Raw genomic sequence first — 17,205 nt, 5'->3', positions numbered from 1 at the left:
CTGGGGATGGCAGTTTCAGCTGCAGAGTCACAGCCTGATCTTGGGGGTCCTTTCCTGCAGGTGTGTCCATGGGCACACGTGTCCCAGCTTTGCTCTGACCTGTGGGCTGTGGGCAATGCAGTCTGTGGGGGTGGGGAATGAGCCGTGTGTGTTCTGGGCTAAACGTGGTGTGCTGAGACCTTAGGAAAGGTTGGGACATGTCATGGTCTGAGGTGGGTCCCTCTGCTCTCAGCAGTGCCTGGTGGCTTTTCCGGGTAACATGGGAGTGTAATCAGCCCCCATCTCAGAAAGGTGCCAGCCCAGGGCAGCTGGAGCAGGACAGAGGGACAGAGCAGCTGCCCTCACTCTGCACTGACCCACAGGCACCCTCTGGTCTCACAGGACTTGCTCTGTTCTCCCTGAGTGCAGCAGAAATGCTGAGGGTTTCTGACACCCAACAACACTCTGCAGTGAATATGGGGGGATTTGTAAAAAAACCTTTAACTCCTAAACTGCCTTCACCATCTCTGTTCCCTATCACTGGGAAAGCAAGTGCTGACAGCCCTTCTGTGTTAGCAGAACCAGGACAGTCCCCACCGTTCCATGGCCCCACTTATGCAGAGCTGGGCTGACTTATCGACGGCCCATGGGCAGAGGCCCTGCCCTTGATTGCACATTTTCCAGCCCCAAGCAGGGCTGCAGCCACAGTGCTGAAGATGTTCTCCTAGAAAATCAAAAGGGTGTCTGTGTGTGACAGGGGAGGGTCTGTGGAAGTTGGTTTGATGTTTGTCAGAGAACACTTCCCTGGCTTCACACTGTCTTTTTCTTTCACATGACAGCGCCCCATGTTCAGGAAAAGCAAATGTCCAACAGCAGCTTCATCACCCAGTTCCTCCTCCTGCCCTTCACAGACACACGGGAGCTGCAGCTCTTGCACTTCTGGCTCTTCCTGGGCATCTACCTGGCTGCCCTCCTGGGCAACGGCCTCATCATCACCACCATAGCCTGGGACCAGCACCTGCACACCCCCATGTACTTCTTCCTGCTCAACCTCGCCCTCCTCGACCTGGGTGCCATCTCCACCATTGTCCCCAAGTCCATGGCCAACTCTCTCTGGGATACCAGGGTCATTTCCTACACAGGATGTGCTACACAGCTCTTTCTGTTTGTCTTTTTAGCTTCAGCAGAGTTTTACCTTCTCACCATCATGTCGTACGACCGCTACGTTGCCATCTGCAAACCCCTGCACTACGGGACCCTCCTGGGCAGCAGAGCTTGTGTCCACATGGCAGCAGCTGCCTGGGCCACTGGGTTTCTCAATGCTCTGCTGCACACGGCCAATACATTTTCACTGCCCCTGTGCAAGGGCAATGCCCTGGGCCAGTTCTTCTGTGAAATCCCCCAGATCCTCAAGCTCTCCTGCTCACACTCCTACCTCAGGGAACTTGGGCTTCTTGTGGTTACTGTATGTTTAGACCTCTGGTGTTTTTTGTTCATTGTGGTGTCCTATGTGCAGATCTTGAGGGCCGTGCTGAGGATCCCCTCTGAGCAGGGACGGCACAAAGCCTTTTCCACCTGCCTCCCTCACCTGGCCGTGGTCTCCTTGTTCATCAGCACTGCCATGTTTGCCTACCTGAAGCCCCCTTCCATTTCTTCTCAATCCCTGGATCTGATGGTGTCTGTTCTGTACTCAGTGGTGCCTCCAGCAGTGAACCCCCTCATCTACAGCATTAGGAACAGGGAACTCAAGGATGCCCTGTGTAAACTCATATATTATTTTTTGTAAAGCAATAAACTGCCAATCTGCTTCTACATAGGTGTTTTAATGTAGCTAATTACAGGTCCAGCTTTCATCTGGATTTTTTGTTGTTATTAGTTGTTTTCTTATTGTGATAATGTTGTCATCCCCTTTCTAATTCACTGTCAGCTTTTCTTTTATAACTGTTGGCTGTGTCTAAACACAATAAAGGGCTCTTTAATGACTTGTTTTTCACTATATCCTTCCTGCAAGCCCTTATTAGAGTTGCAGGGATGGTTCCTGTGTTCATGAGAGGAGGGTAAAAGAGTCCATCCTGGCAGCCCTGCCAGGGAGCAGCAGCGCTTGTTCTTCCAGAGCTATTCTGGTTCCACTCCACACTCTCCTTCTCATCCCTGGTGTTGGTGCAAGGCCTGAGTGCTCTGGCAGCTTGGTCACCGTCCTGCTGTGTGTCAGTGCTGTGGGCACAGGCAGGGACAGGCAATGGGCACTGCTGTGACAGAGTTGGCCCCAGAACAGCCTTTCCAGATAGAAAGGTGATCTCCTATGGGCAGAGCTGGAAGGTTCAAGTCTTCATTTTCCTACAAAGTTTTTCTCAATAACGTGTCCAAGAAAGTAACCCTCAGATTAAACACCATTGTACAGCTGAACAGTGTGCGTGTGCAGGACTGGCACACAGCAGTGTCCTCTCACAGCCAGGCTCCTGCCAGAGACCTGCAGGACCAGCAGAGCAGGGCTGGGCTGTGCCCCTGTGCACTGGACACCCCATGGAGCCCCAGGTCAATCACCATGGACTGGCCCCTCACGACCACCATTTCCAGCACTGGCCTCTCACACACAGAGGTTTTTCTTCCATCCATGGATGGACACTCAATGAATAGTTCATCAGTCCATATTTGCCTTGTACAGATGAAATGTGAGCACGCACATCATGTACGTGAGGTGACATGAACCTGAGTGAGCACAAACACCATCAACTATTCCTTTCCATTCCGTGCAGGCCTGTGGCACAGGCGAGGTCCTGAGGTCACTTCATATTGGGAGGAACAACCTATGGGAAATCACCTGAATGCAGCACTGGGTTGTGCTTCCTTGAACTGAGCTCCCCGTGTCCATTCCTCGTGACGTGGGACATGTCAGATGAGTGCAGAACAGGTGACACAGCGCAGGGCTGAGGTGTCTCCCGTCCTTTGGGAGTGGCAACAGGAGGCCAGAGAGAAACTGGGACTACGGCCTCTATGTGTAAAAGGGACAGACTCTGTCTCTGAGCATCCCTGGGTACAGAAGGAGTCCACGAGGCCAGCTCAGACATGGATGCCTGACAGAACCTGACATTTGTTTGTGTGACTCCAGGAACAAACCCCACTGCCCCAGTGAGACTGATCTCAGCTGCCTTACACAGGATCATTGCCAGATCCCCTTGCCTGGGATTCTGGATTGTGCTCTCATAAGAACCAGGGTAATTAGGGAGGTCCTGGGGTCCTTGGAAAAGGCAGAAATCAAAGCCATGTTCAAGAAAGGCAAGCAAAGGCATTGGGAGCCTGGTCAGCCTTTCTCTGTCCCTGGGAAGGGATTGGACACGTCCTCCTGTAGAATGCGATTTTAACTCTTTTGGGGGTGATGCAAAGATGGGTCAAGGCCTTAAACAGGACAGTGTTCACCCAGCCTTGAGCAGGACAGGGAGACAAGATGAGTGAGACAAGGGCTCTCTTCAAGCAAGGCAAGGAAGTGAGATGGGTATCTACACCCTGTAGGGAAAGGGGGGCAGGTGTAGGACTATGTAGAGCACCGTTCAGTCTTGGTGAGGTCCTGGGTGCTAAGGAGGGGGATGGATGGGTTCTGTATTATGAGGTCAGTTGGGTCTCAGACACTCATAATCCAGTCAGAATCATGTGGCTGCGAAGGGACAGTGAGGCCAGTTCTGTGTCTGGAGGTGACAGCCCAGCAGGGACATGGCTGGGAAAGAACCTCTGCCCAAGGGCCCACAGGCCCTACCCAGGAAGAGAGACGGGTTGTCATGTCCATCCCACCTGAGAACATGACGGGACATGGGCAGGGACATGGTCGTGTCTGTCAGAGAAGCTGAAAGGCCAGCAGCACTCATGGGGTTTAGAAGATCATGGCGAGGTGACTTTTTTCTGGTCAGGTAAAGACCACAAAAAGCCTAAAGGGTTGGGTTCCCTGCATGAAGGGCAGTTTATGAGATGGTCGAGCTTTTCTTGATAGTGGGAAGAAGCAGGAAAGAGAAAAAAGGAGTCTACTTGGAAGGTGAGGAATGGATATGAGGAGTAAGAAATGTCACTGGAAGGGCAGTGCTGTGGGGCAAGAGGTGACCCAGAGGGAGCTGGATCAGCCCATGGTTTGTGTTCCAAAGAGCAGCCGGTGAGGGTGCAGACACAGCAGTGAAGGTGCAGAAATGCTGGGTGAGAGCAGGTGGGAAGCGAGATGGGTGTCTGCAGCCTGCAGGGAAAGAGGGGCAGGGGCAGCACCGTGTGGAACAGCGTGTGGTGGAGATGGCAAAGGGCGCTGTAAGGCTGGAAGGGACCCACAGAACCCAGGTCTGTGTCCCCTTGGCCAGGGCAGTTGTCTCTGCCACTGACCCCAGGAGCAGACATGTTGTCCTCATGGCACTGGGGCCTCGCTGCCTCCTTGCAGCCCCATGGGGAAGCTGGAGGTTGTTGTCCCAGTGTTGTCCTTCCCTGGGCCTTGCACACCCACATCCCACGGTCCCAGGAAGAGCCCTGAGCCGAGTGTGAGGGACAGGATCCCCCTTCCCATTGCCTGGAGCTCATGGCTCCTCCTTTCTGCTTCAGAAAGCAAACCAAGGGGTTTCTGAGCATCAGAGCTGAAGAAAAGACTCAAAGGAGACCTCATGGTGACTACAGCTTCCTCACAAGGGGAGAAGGAGGGGAAGGTACTGATCTCTACGCTCTGACGACCAATTACAGTCCCCAAGGGAATGGAAGAAGGGTGTGCAAGGGGAGGTTCAGGTTGGACATGAGGAAAAGGTTCTTTCCCCAGAGGTGCTGGACACTGAACAGGCTCCACAGGGAGGTGTCACAGCCCCAACCTGACAGTGTTCAAGAAGAGACTGGACAACGTCCTCAGACACACGGGGTGACCTGTGGGGTGTCCTGTGCAGGGACAGGACTTGGACTGCATGATCCTTGTGAGTCCTTCCAACTCAGGAGATTCCTTGATTCTATGAAATACTAGGTCATCATATGCATGTCCACTGTGTGCATGTGGTGAGATGAACCCAAGGGAGCACAAATGCCATCAGCTGTTCCATGGGGTGCCATAAAGGTCAGTGGGACAGAGATGGTGTTCAGGGGTCTCTTCCACCCTGTGTTACTGTAGGATTCCATGAATCTTTTCCTTAGAGATATAAAATGCCCCAGAGTAAATACAGCAGCTCCTCTGAGGAACGTTTCTCCACTCAAACCCTTGATAGGAAATCTATCAGATACATTGGATGAAAGCAGCTCAGTTTGATCTGCTCACACATTGGACCACAAGGAGGGTGATGGTGGGTACGATGTCGTGTGGTCACTTGTCTCAGGAACTCATAGTCCAGTAGGAACCAATGGGTGTGGAGGGTCATGTGAGGTCACTTCTGCCTCTGCAGGGGATTGGCCAACAGCAGGAATATGGCTGGCAAAGGACTGTGAGGTCACACGCAGACGAGCAATGGGGCCCAATCAGCATGGCTTGATGAAAGGCAGGTCCTGCTTGACCAGCCTGGTCTCCTTCTGTGACAAGGTGACCGCTGAGCAGATGAGGGAAAGTCTGTCGTGGGGAGTGAATGCGCCACACGGGCTGTGGGTGTTGTGTCCTTAGACTGCAGTGAAGCCTTTGACACCGTGTCCCACAGCATCTCCTGGAGAAGCTGCAGCTCGTGGCCTGGATGGTGTATGTGCGATGGGTAAAGAACTGGCTGGAAGGCATTTTAGAGCCATTTGTCCCCTTCCTGTTCACATGGGCATCCCATGAATGCAGCACTGCTCTACCCCAGTGTAGACAGACACAAGGCCTTCTCCTCCTGGACCTCTCACCAATCCCACTGGTTTCTCCAGCACCCTCATCCTGGACTGTGGGATGCCCAGAACAGCCCTTGCAAGACAGTTTCACAAAGCCTTTTTTCTACACCATCCCCACATCCCTTCTCAGTCCCCTCATGTACAGCTCAAGGACCAGAAAGGTTGGGTACAAGTAGGGTATTGAGAAAAATGGTCAGGAAAGCTTTGAGGTGCACAGAGAGCCCATCACCATGTTGTCAAGCTGCTCTCTCTGAACAGGCCCAGAGGACCTGGACAGCATTTGCTGTGTCCCAGAAACTCGCCTGGAAGGTTGGGATATGGAGAAGAGGTTTGGTCTGGGAAGGGACAGACAGGGGCTGGTGGAACTGGCTGGTGTGACCGTGAGACGTCTCCCAAACACCTCAGAAAAGTCCTGGCTCTCAGGGAGGCTGCATGGTCCTCTGAGAAAGAAAATAGCAAACATGACTTATCATGGAAGCATAGAACAAGTGTTGCTGGAAGAGACCCTTAAGGGGATCATCGAGTTCTCTCATGATCCCATTGTGATGTTGGGCTCTGTTTCAGACTGGAGCAGAGCAGGCGATGATGGGGCAGGACCCACCTGTGCTGTAGGTGACCATCTAAACCAACATCTCAGCCAGGGAACCAGCCAACACCTCAGTGTGACTCGCTCTGGGCAACGTGTGAGGAGTCCTGGGCAGGGCAGGTTCAGAGGGCATGAGGCGCTGTGCAAGACACAACATGATCTTGGCTTGATGCCTGCAGGCCCATCAGATGTCAGTTAATGTCAATGACAATTAAAATAAGAGGAACTGAAGACAAAGATCCAAAGCAGAGGCAAGTGTCAACATACTTTTTTTTTGTTTCTTTGGTGTAGTGTCTTTTCTTTGAAAAGGAAAGAGTTTTCCAGAGCTGGGCATGGATTCAGGACACAAATGTCTTAAGCTTCAGTGACACAAACACCTGGTGCCAGTGTAGATGCCCCGGGAACCCCTGCCCAGGCTCCACCTGCACTGCAAGGTGCTCTGGTCTCCCCAGGTCCTGTGTGATAGATGTCAATCCCAGGCCAGCACCTCAGGTACGCTGAGCCCCTAAAATGGCCCTGGCTGTTTATGGTGAGACAGCTGATGACTGACGTCTGCCTGGAAATCTCCACTTTTTTGTTGTTGTTTTTTTGTTTTGGTATTTTTGTTTGGTTGGTTCGTTGGTTGGTTTGGGTTTTCTTTTTGGTTGTTGTTCTTGGTTGGTTGGTTTGGTTTTTGTTTTGCTTTGGTTTTGTGGGTGTTTTTGTTTATTGTGTTTGGTTTGTTATTTTCTTTGATTGGAGATTTTTGTTTAGTTGTTTTTTCAACATATTAAAATTTAAAAGAAAAAAGGCAAAAAGGGAATTATGGGGAAGTTTAATAAGGGAAGGAGAAGAAATATTGGTCTTCCCCTGTACTTCTATTACCAACACTCTCTGATTTCATCTCCCTCGTCATTCAGGAGTTCCCACCTCTCCTGATTAAATGTCCCTGTCCAAGGACAACTTTCCAGCCCTGTCTGGACGTTTGCCCTTCCCAGTGCTCTCAGGTTTCTCCTCCACTTGCTCGTTGGTCATTCAGTGGCCTCTCAACTGTCTGGTTTCTGCTTTGAGCTTCAGGGAGTTACAAACTTGCCCCATTCTTCAGAGCTCTAATTGACATGGCAGTCAACACGTTCATTGTGTTTATTTCTATCCTCTCCTGTCTCTCTGTCTAAAGCAGTTCTTGTGTGGGTGTCCCTTGTGGATGCTGGACCTCATCAGATCCACTTACACACACAGCTGAGGAAAGTGTTTTACTGTTGATTGAACTGTGCAGTGTTTGCACAGGAGAGCAGGTGGAGCTGGTGCACAGGAGCTGCAGCATCTCCTGCAGAGCTCAGTGGAGAAGTCTGATGGAGGAAAAGTGATGCAATCTCTGGTGGCCAATGAGGGACCCGTCAGACTGGGGGTGGGGGTGAGGAGCCAGGTTGTCCATACAGTGTCCAGCCTCAAGGACTGTTCTCCTGCCTGTCCAGATGTCTTCAGGAGACCCTCGGGATCAATGTCCAGTGTAGAATGCTGCTGTCACTTCTTCCATACACTGGAAAATGAGAGAAAATACCCTGGAAAGAAAAAACCCTCCCTTCTGAAATCTTCTTTGAAACCTTCATCAGCAAGTGTCCCATTGAAACCTCTACAGTTAGTTCTACAAGTCTAGAAGGTTTAAAGAAAATTACAGAAAGAAACATTGCTCCTTAGGGCTTTCTGTGTTTTAATGAGCCCCATGGTGTATTTGGTGCTGAGTCCATGAACCTCAGATACCAAGCACAGACTGAAGAATCTGCTCAAGAAGTCCAAGCCAGAAGCAAACTCCAAAGTACCTTGAAGCATTAATGGGCCCCACTGAGGGCTGTTACTGACAAAGCCTCCCAGGGACTCGTTAGAGCAGATAATTGGAGGCAGTGATTGCATCAGGCAAAGGCAAAGTGCAGCAGCTCTGATGCTGAGAAAGCCCTTGGTTTGTCTGATGAAGGACAATGGCCAAGCCTTGAGCCCCTGCCCCTGGAAGGGAGATCCTGTCCCTCACGTGTGGCTCAGGGCTCTTCCTGGGGCTGTGGGGAGTACGATGCCCAGTGCAGGACAATGGTGTGACACTCCCTGGGGGTGCAAGGAGGCAATGGGGTGCCATGGCCATGACAACCATGTGTCTCCTCTTAGGCCTCGCTGGCAGGGACATCAGCCAGAGCCAAGGGGACAAAGACCTTGGCTCTTGCAGGGACATCCAGTGTCACCCTTGGCCATGTCCACCATGGTCCATCCTGCACTGTCCCACGCCTATGGCTGTTTCTCCACAGGCTGCAGACACCCCATGTGCTTCCCCACCTTGTTCTCAGCCCAGTGTGTCCCCACCTGTGCTGCTGTCTCTCCATCCTCACCAGCTTTTCCTGGAAACACGGAGTCATGACTGATCCAGACTCCCTCTGAATGACCACAGCACTGCGCTCAGAATGACATTTCCTGATCCTGAGCTCCACTCTGGACCTCCAGAGCTGCAGTTTCTGATGGTTTTCCTTTCTCATGCTGTTTTCCTCCACTAAAAACAAACAAACCAACAAACAAACAAACAAAAAACAAAAACAAAACAAACAAATAAACAACAAGCAAAAAACCTAAACTGCCACCATCATGGAAAGTGATTTTCAAGATTTCTGAAGCTACTACTGCCCTTTCTTGTCATGGTGTTACCATAGCCACCAACTAAGACCCTGATAGCTGCTCACATTCTGCCCCTAATCCCCAAAGTGGGACAAGGGAGAGAACTGAAAGGGAAGAGAATAACTGATGGGCTTAGAAAATAAAATTCATAAGACAATAAAAGTAATTATAAAGTACTACTACTACTTTTGTACAGATACTAAACTATACATAAAATAAATGATACTCAGTGCAATCCCTCACAGCTCTCCAGTCATGTGGAATAGCTAACCCAAAAGAAGGGAGCACCCCGGTCCTGAACAGCTGATCCCAGCAAGAGAAAACAAAAATGTGAAAGGCAGAAAGGCCCAACGGCCAACTTAAACACAACAAAATGTCATAAAACTGAACTAACACTGACCTCCCAACAGAATGAACAGAACCAACCAACGTAGCCAGAAAATCTGAACTAACTAGCTGGAAAAGGCATCTCCAGTTTTATACTGAGCATGACACTAATGGTAGAGAATAGCTCATTGATTGACCTGGATGTCAATCAAGGTGCTGTCCTGTCTGTATCCCTTCTAGCCAAGATATCAGTGAGTTCTGACATTCCTTTCATAGCAAATGGCAAACACTGTAAAGCTGCTAAAAGACAAATGAACTCTATTCCAAGGAAGAAACAGCGTTACCTCATTATTCTCATAGTAAATCTAAACAAAAGACTGTACTGGCTGTGAAGGAGAGAGGTTCAAAATGCATGAAGAAAATCAACTCAGTTTCAGTAAAACCAGCACGTTTCCTCAGGCTCCCCTTCACCAGGCTAAAGAAGTTTGGGTCTCTCAACATCTCCACATGTGACCCAGACTTTCTCTGGCCACACGACAGCTCCTCCCGTTCCTCCAGAATGGGGAACCTCACACTGGGACACTCGGCTCCAGATGTGACCACACCAGTGCTGAGTCACGATGGGCAATAACTGCCCTTGTCTGGGTGGCCACGCTCCTCCCAGTGCAGCCCAATGTGCTCGTGGGCATGTTCCTGCTCAGCACCACTGAGAACTGGCTGAACATCCAGGCTCAGAGGGTTGTGACCAGTGGCACAAAGCCCAGCAGGAGGCACCATGAGGAGCACTGAAGGACACCATATCCCCACCCAACATCTCCTCCTACAGGTGTCTCTTGGGTCCCTGGAACCACCTCAGTGCCAAGGGGGAGAGCACTGCCTGTATGGGGTGGAGGAGATGGGGTCTGGAATGAGGGTCCAGGGGCAGTTTCTCCTGGTTGTTCATGCAGCAACCAGCTGGGCTGGATATTTGGAGAGAAGAACTCTTCCTAAGGGCCCCCAATGGGCTTGGGGATGGTCTAGATGCATTCAAGGACCTTTAAGACCTCGGTGTAAAAATATGTAGGGCCCAGTACTGCACACAGCTCTCAAGGTGAGGCCGCACTAATGCTGAATGCAGCAGCATAGTCACCTCTTTTGACCACATGGCCATGCTGTGTTTGATGCACTCCAGGATGGGGGCTATTGTCTTGACTGCTGGGGGACAGTGTTGTCTCCTGTTGACCCTGTGGCCAACCATCACGCCAGATCCCTTTCTGCAGGGCTGCTCTCCAGCCGCTCTCTCCCAATCTACACTTGCACTCAGTGTTACTCTATCCCAGGTGAACAATCCAACTCTTGGACTTGTTCAATTTCATGCCCAGTGCTGGGTCCTGCACTTGGGTCACAACAACCCCAGGCAGCACTACGGGCTCAGGGAAGAGCGGCTGGAAATCTGCCCAATGGAAAAGGCCCTGGGGGTGTTGATGGACAGTGACTGAACATGAGCCAGCGTGTGCCTGGGTGGCCAAGAAGGCCACCAGCACCCCAGCATGCATCAGGAATAGTGTGGCCAGCAGGACCAGGCAAGTGATCATCCCTCTGTTCTTGGCACTGGTGAGGATGCACCTCACATCTTGTGTTCAGTTTTGGGCCCCTAACTACAAGAAAGACCTTGGGGTGCTGGGGTGAGTTCAGAGAAGGGCAACAAAGCTGGTGAGGGGTCTGGAGAACAAGTCAGACGGGGAGCAGTGGAGGTAACTGGGGCTGTTTAGCCTGGAGAAAAGAAGGCTGAGGGGAGACCTTATTGCTGTCTACAGCTACCTGAAAGGAGGTTGGAACATGGAGGGTGTTGGGCTATTCTCCAATGTAGCAAGTGGTAGAAGGAGAGGAAACGGCCTCAAGTTGCACCTGGGAATATTCAGTTCATATATTAGGAAAAGTTTCTTCATGGAAGAGTTTGTGAGGCATTGGAACAGGCTGCCCAAGGAGTGGTTGAGTGACCATCCCTGGAGGTGTTTAAAAGACATATAGATGAGGTTCTTAGGAATATGGTTTAGTGCCAGAGTTCTGTTAATGGTTGGACACAGTGATCTTGAGGGTCTCCTTCAACCTAAATGATTCTGTGATCTCATTGGGATGGGAACCATGGTGAGGCAACTCTCCCAGATGGAGTACTGGTATGGATGGATGGATGGATGGATGGATGGATGGATGGATGGATGGGTGGATGGATGGATGGTTGTAGAGATGGGTTGGGACATAGAGGGGGATCAATCTATCAGCCTAAGTGCTGGGGGCAGCCATGGCACGATGGAAGCACGGCCAGCCCCTCTTTGTCCCCTGCTCTGGTTTCCAAGAGAGCCTTTACACCTGTTGCTGGCAGCCCTGCTGTGCCAGCCCCTCTCACCAGCACACGACTCCTGGCCAGGAGCTCTTCATGCTGCTCCTGCTACCGCAGTGACAGAGCAGCCTGCCCTGAGCTGGGGAATGCAGAAACAGGGTTCTGTGGGTCATTCATTCCCCTGTTGAAGCACAAAGCACAGGGAGCAGGCTGTGATGCCTGGAAACCACAGCGAGACAGTCCAAGGCAGATCACGGAAGGTCCTTCACCATCTCCAGGAACACTGGGCACCCACAGATGGACACTCAGACCAGCACCATGACGTGACATGGTGCCCCATGTCCTCCCCTGAGCCATGAAAAACACAAGCACAGCAGCATGGCCTTGTGGGGGAAATTTATTCAGGCTGACCACAGCTTTGGAAGAAGAGCCCGAGCCCCAAAGACTGAGACTGAGGAAATCCCCTTTTGTGAGGTGTTTCAAAAAGATGGCTGCAATTTCAGAAATACAGTGATTTCAAAATGGGTCCACAACTGTATTACAGAGATGTGACACAGGACACCAGCTGTAACAGGGCCCCAGAAACAGGCAGACAGGCCTCTGAGTCACTGCTCTGGAGAAGGGCCGTGGGTGAAGAAATTCCTTCACAAACACGGTTATCACAGAAGAAATGCTCAATGCACAGGAGCTATCTGAGATGAACTGGAAATAACTTCTGAAGAGATATGGGTAACTTATTGTTGCTGAAAGAAAAATGACTGAATTGGCTTCTTCAGTGCCACTTTAAGCTCCTGGTTCCTCATGCTGTAGATGAGGGGGTTCACTGCTGGAGGAACCACCGAGTACAGAACAGACACCACCAGGTCCAGGGATGGGGAGGAGATGGATGAGGGTTTCAGGTGGGCAAACATGGCAGTGCTGAGGAACAGGGAGACCACGGCCAGGTGAGGGAGGCAGGTGGAAAAGGCTTTGTGCCGTCCCTGCTCAGAGGGGATCCTCAGCACGGCCCTCAAGATCTGCACATAGGACACCACAAGGAACACAAAACATCCCTCAAAAAAAGATACACTAAACATGATAAGACCAAGTTCCCTGAGGTAGGAGTGTGAGCAGGAGAGCTTGAGGATCGGGGGGATTTCACAGAAGAACTGGCCCAGGGCATTGCCCTTGCACAGGGGCAGTGAAAATGTATTGGCCGTGTGCAGCACAGCACTGAGAAACCCAGTGGCCCAAGCAGCTGCTGCCATGTGGACACAAGCTCTGCTGCCCAGGAGGGTCCTGTAGTGGAGGGGTTTGCAGATGGCAACGTAGCGGTCGTACGACATGATGGTGAGGAGATAAAACTCTGCTGAAATTAAAAAGACAAACAGAAAGAGTTGTGTAGCACACCCTGCATAGGAAATGGCCCTGGTGTCCCACAGAGAGTTGGCCATGGATTTGGGGACAATGGTGGAGATGCAGCCCAGGTCGAGGAGGGCGAGGTTGAGCAGGAAGAAGTACATGGGGGTGTGGAGGTGCTGGTCCCAGGCTATGGTGGTGATGATGAGGCCGTTGCCCAGGAGGGCAGCCAGGTAGATGCCCAGGAAGAGCCAGAAGTGCAAGAGCTGCAGCTCCCGTGTGTCTGTGAATGGCAGGAGGAGGAACTGGGTGATGGAGCTGTTGTTGGACATTTGCTTTTCCTGAACATGGGGCACTGTCATGAGAAAAAGAAAAAAAAAAAAAAAGAAAATGAGAATCCAGGGCAGAGTTCTCTGACAAAAATCAAACTAAGTCCCGTAGACCCTCCCCTGTCACACACAGACACTCTCGTTTTTTTCTAGGAGTACCTTTTTCAGCACTGTGGCTGCAGCCCTGCTTGGGGCTGGAAAATGTGCAACCAAGAGCAGGGCCTCTGCCCATGGGCCGTCGATAAGTCAGCCCAGCTCTGCAGAAGTGGGGCCAGGGAACGGTGGGGACTGTCCTGGTTCTGCTAACACAGAAGGGCTGTCAGCACTTGCTTTCCCAGTGACAGGGAACAGAGATGGTGAAGGCAGTTTAGGAGTTCCATCTTTTTTTACATATCCCCCCATATTCACTGCAGAGTGTTGCTGGGTGTCAGAAAGCCTCAGCATTTCTGCTGCAGTCAGGGAGAACAGAGCGAATCCTGCAAGACCTGAGGGTGCCTGTGGGTCAGTGCAGAGTGAGGGCAGCTGCTGTGTCCCTCTGTCCTGCTCCAGCTACCCTGGGCTGGCACCTTTCTGAGATGGGGGCTGATCACACTCCCACATTACCCTGAAGAGCCACCAGGCACTGCTGAGAGCAGAGGGACCCACCTCAGACCATGACAGGTCTCACCCTTTCCTAAGGTGTCAGCACCCAACGTTTAGCCCAGGACACACACAGCTCATTCCCCAGCCCCACAGACTGCGTTGCCCGCAGCCCACAGGTCAGAGCAAAGCTGGGACACGTGTGCCCATGGACACACCTGCAGGAAAGGACCCCCAAGATCAGGCTGTGACTCTGCAGCTGAAACTGCCATCCCCAGAGAGCCTGACAGCAAGAACAAGATCCCAAGAGCAGTGACCCAGAGCAGGGGAGCAAGAAGGAAAATGCGGTGAGGGTGGGGGTGAGAGAGGCCAGGGCAGAGGCAGCCGGGCACTCAGACAGCGTCCCCCTTCCCCAGCTGTGCAGCCACCTCCCAGACACCAACAGTGCCGGGCAGCTGCTCTCAGCCCCTGTGCTCTGCAGAGGAACTGCAGCTCTGGCTGCACAGGAGCTGCTTCATGCCTTGGAGCCCCCGGCCCTGAGGGCAGAGGCTTTGCTGGGTGGGACAGGAGGCCAGGGGGCTGCTCACAGGAGGGATCTGACCTGCAGGGGGTCACAGGGACTTTTCTCTCTTCTCCCTCCCATAACCATTTCGGGTTCGGTTTCCTCTCATTTCTGATCATTTCCCTGCTGCCTGGAGATTCTCCCCTGGGAGGTGTTTCCCTGTCCATGTCTGTTCCCTGTCAGTGCTCACAGACCATCCCACCCTCTGTGCCCTCCCCCTGGCCCTACAGATCCTGCCTGTTCACAGGCACTGCCTGGGGGCATCTTCCTGTCTGCAGGCTGGAAAACAGGACAGGTCAGACTAAGGCTGACGGGTCCAGCCAAGGTGATGCAGGTGCTGTGCACAGGCAGAGGGGTGGGGAAGGGATGTCATGAGCCTCCTGGCAGATGTGCTGATCACTCAGAGTTGCAGTTCAGGAGTCTCAGTGACTTGTTTCAGCATTAGAGCTCATTCTCATTTTATCCTTTCTTGCACCCCCCACCCCTTGGGAGAGGAAACTGAAAAGACAGGCCCAAGAAAGCTCCTTATCTGTTTGGTAATCCTTGCATTGATCTTCTGCTTGAGGCATCTGCTTGAAAAAATGCTGGGGGTGACCTGGAGCTGTGAGCAGTGCTGACCCACAGCACCATCTCCACAGCAGAAGCACCTTTCCTGTCCTGATAGTGGTCTCTCCTTCCACCCAACAGCTTCTCCCCTCAGTGTTGCTGGGATCTCCCGGACAGGCTGAGCGCTGACCCTGGCAGGCGGCAGAGTCCCTGCCCGGCACAGCCCTGGGGTGCAGGGACCCTGCTCTGCAGGACAGCCCTGGGCACCCCTGCCTGTGCAAACAGCTTCTCACACCTGAAGTCATCCTCAGCAGGAGGCAGCTGCCATGTGTTATGGCTCTGATGGTTTAAGGAGGAAATCCTTGCTCTGCTGCAGGTGCTCCTTATCTATAAAAGAAAGTCTCTGATATTTTTACTTACATATCTCGTTTAATGTACCAGCGTTAGGAAATTCCACCATAATCTACAAATGCAATAACGTGCAGCCACAGACTTACTGTCTCTCCTTGTGAAGTCACAGCAGTCCTCTCCCCACATTGCCTTTCCCTATCTGTGCCTGGCTCCTGTGCCCTCGGTGCTGCAGGCAGAGCCCTCAGCCCTGCTGCGTGTGCAGAGGAGCTGCTCCTGGGCAGAGCTGTCTCTCTGCAGCGCTGCCGCTGCCATGAGCTCCCTGTGTCCCAGGAGCCCAGCCCAGCTCAGCAGCACAGGAGCAGCCCATGATGTCCCTTTCACTGTCCCCTCTGTGCTTCTCCAGGTGTCCCTGGGGTTCCAGGGACACATCCTTTGAAACAACCTCAATTAATCATAGACGTTTATTCTCTCTCCTCTGAAGAGACACATCATTGTGTTCTTTGTAATAAACAATGTATTAGTATGAGAATCAACTTTTCTTGTCCCATCATTAGACAGGTCACCAGCAATATTACAGCAAAGGATCTAATTCTTCCAAGTCGGGGAAGGAATATCTTCAGTTAAATGAGTTAAGGCATTTTATTCTGGTTTTATACTCCCAGGTCTAGAGAGACATTCATCAGCCCTTGGCCATGTCATGTCTGTGCTCTGATTCAAAGCCTTTGCACAGATGGGCTCTTGGACACTTGGTAACGGGTTTCTTGTGGCAGGTCAGAGCTGGGCTGGTGCCACAGCTGGGGTGGCTCAGCCTAGATGTGAGGCCATGTCCTCAGCCAGGGACCTGACTGGGGAGCTGGAGCTGTCAGTGCTGCAGACAGAGCTGTGACACGGATGGAATGAACTGCCAGGCAGGGTGGCAGGAGTGAGTTCATCTGGTCTCACGGACAGCAGCCTCCAAGCACAGCAACAGTGCAGATCAGAACTCAGTCCAGACCTGAAAGGCAATTCAAGGGCCCATAATGAGCTGTTACTACTGCAGGAACAGTTAAAGGAGAAACAAAGACACTGTGCAGACACTGACGAATTTAATAAGAGATGAGAATCAGTGTCCTCTTGTCCTCCCTCTTCACCAGCAAGGTCTCCCAGACCTCTGTGGCTGGAGGCAGAACAACCAGCAGTGGATGGGAATCAAGTTGGGGTCACTGGAACTAACACAATCCTCTCCAGTCTATGGGACAGCAGGGGCAGCATCCCAGGAGCTGGGACAGCAGGACCATGTCACAGTGAGGCCACTCTCCACCATCTGTGAAAGCTCATGGAGACTGGGGGGACTCCCTGAGCACTGGCAGCTCCCACACAGTGTGTGCACTTTTCAAAATGGCCCATGGGTGAGCAGGGGAACTAAGGGCTGTGCCCCAGAGCATGGCCACTGGGACCCCATTTCAGGGTGTCTGGAAGAGAAGGTGACGGGGTTTGCCCAGGGTAGGTTGTGCCTGTCTATCCTCTTTGCTTTCTGTGAGGAAAGGACAAGGTTGTGGATCTGGGGTAACAACGATGATCTGGTACGTGAATGTCAGCAAGGCATACATTGTCATCTCCTGTAGCATTATTGTGTCCAAGGTAGGATATTATGGTCTGTGTCAGTGTGTAAATAGATGGGTAAAAAGCCAAGTGTCCAAGATGTGTCTGGATCAAGCCAGAGTAATCTGGTCTGACCCTGCTGTGAGCAGGAGGTTGGTCAAGACACCTCCCGACGTCCGATCCAGCCTGAATGACGCTGTCCTTCCTTCCCCTTCATGTTTTCAAATTAAGGAGAGCTCTCAGGTTCTCCCAGATCACAGAAGTAATTCACATGAGG

The 17,205-nt window shown here is 52.0% G+C and overlaps 2 protein-coding genes across 2 annotated transcripts; one reads left to right on the top strand and one right to left on the bottom strand.

Moving 5' to 3' along the window:
* Nucleotides 1-841: 841 nt before the first annotated feature.
* LOC308050679 (olfactory receptor 14A16-like) lies at nucleotides 842-1,765 on the top strand (the record flags this gene model as incomplete). The annotated part of the gene is made up of 1 exon (XM_080360830.1): nucleotides 842-1,765. The coding sequence occupies one exon, from the start codon at nucleotides 842-844 to the stop codon at nucleotides 1,763-1,765; it is 924 nt and encodes a 307-aa protein (XP_080216956.1).
* Nucleotides 1,766-12,376: 10,611 nt separating this feature from the next.
* On the bottom strand, nucleotides 12,377-13,467 carry LOC308050678 (olfactory receptor 14A16-like; the record flags this gene model as incomplete). The annotated part of the gene is made up of 1 exon (XM_080360829.1): nucleotides 12,377-13,467. The coding sequence occupies exon 1, from the start codon at nucleotides 13,340-13,342 to the stop codon at nucleotides 12,377-12,379; it is 966 nt and encodes a 321-aa protein (XP_080216955.1). The 5' UTR covers nucleotides 13,343-13,467.
* Between the last annotated feature and the right edge of the window lie 3,738 nt (nucleotides 13,468-17,205).

Source organism: Nesoenas mayeri (assembly GCF_963082525.1).
Source record: "Nesoenas mayeri genome assembly, chromosome: 29".
In the NCBI taxonomy this organism is placed as follows: Eukaryota; Metazoa; Chordata; class Aves; order Columbiformes; family Columbidae; genus Nesoenas; species Nesoenas mayeri.
This window is presented reverse-complemented; position numbering and strand designations above follow the sequence as displayed.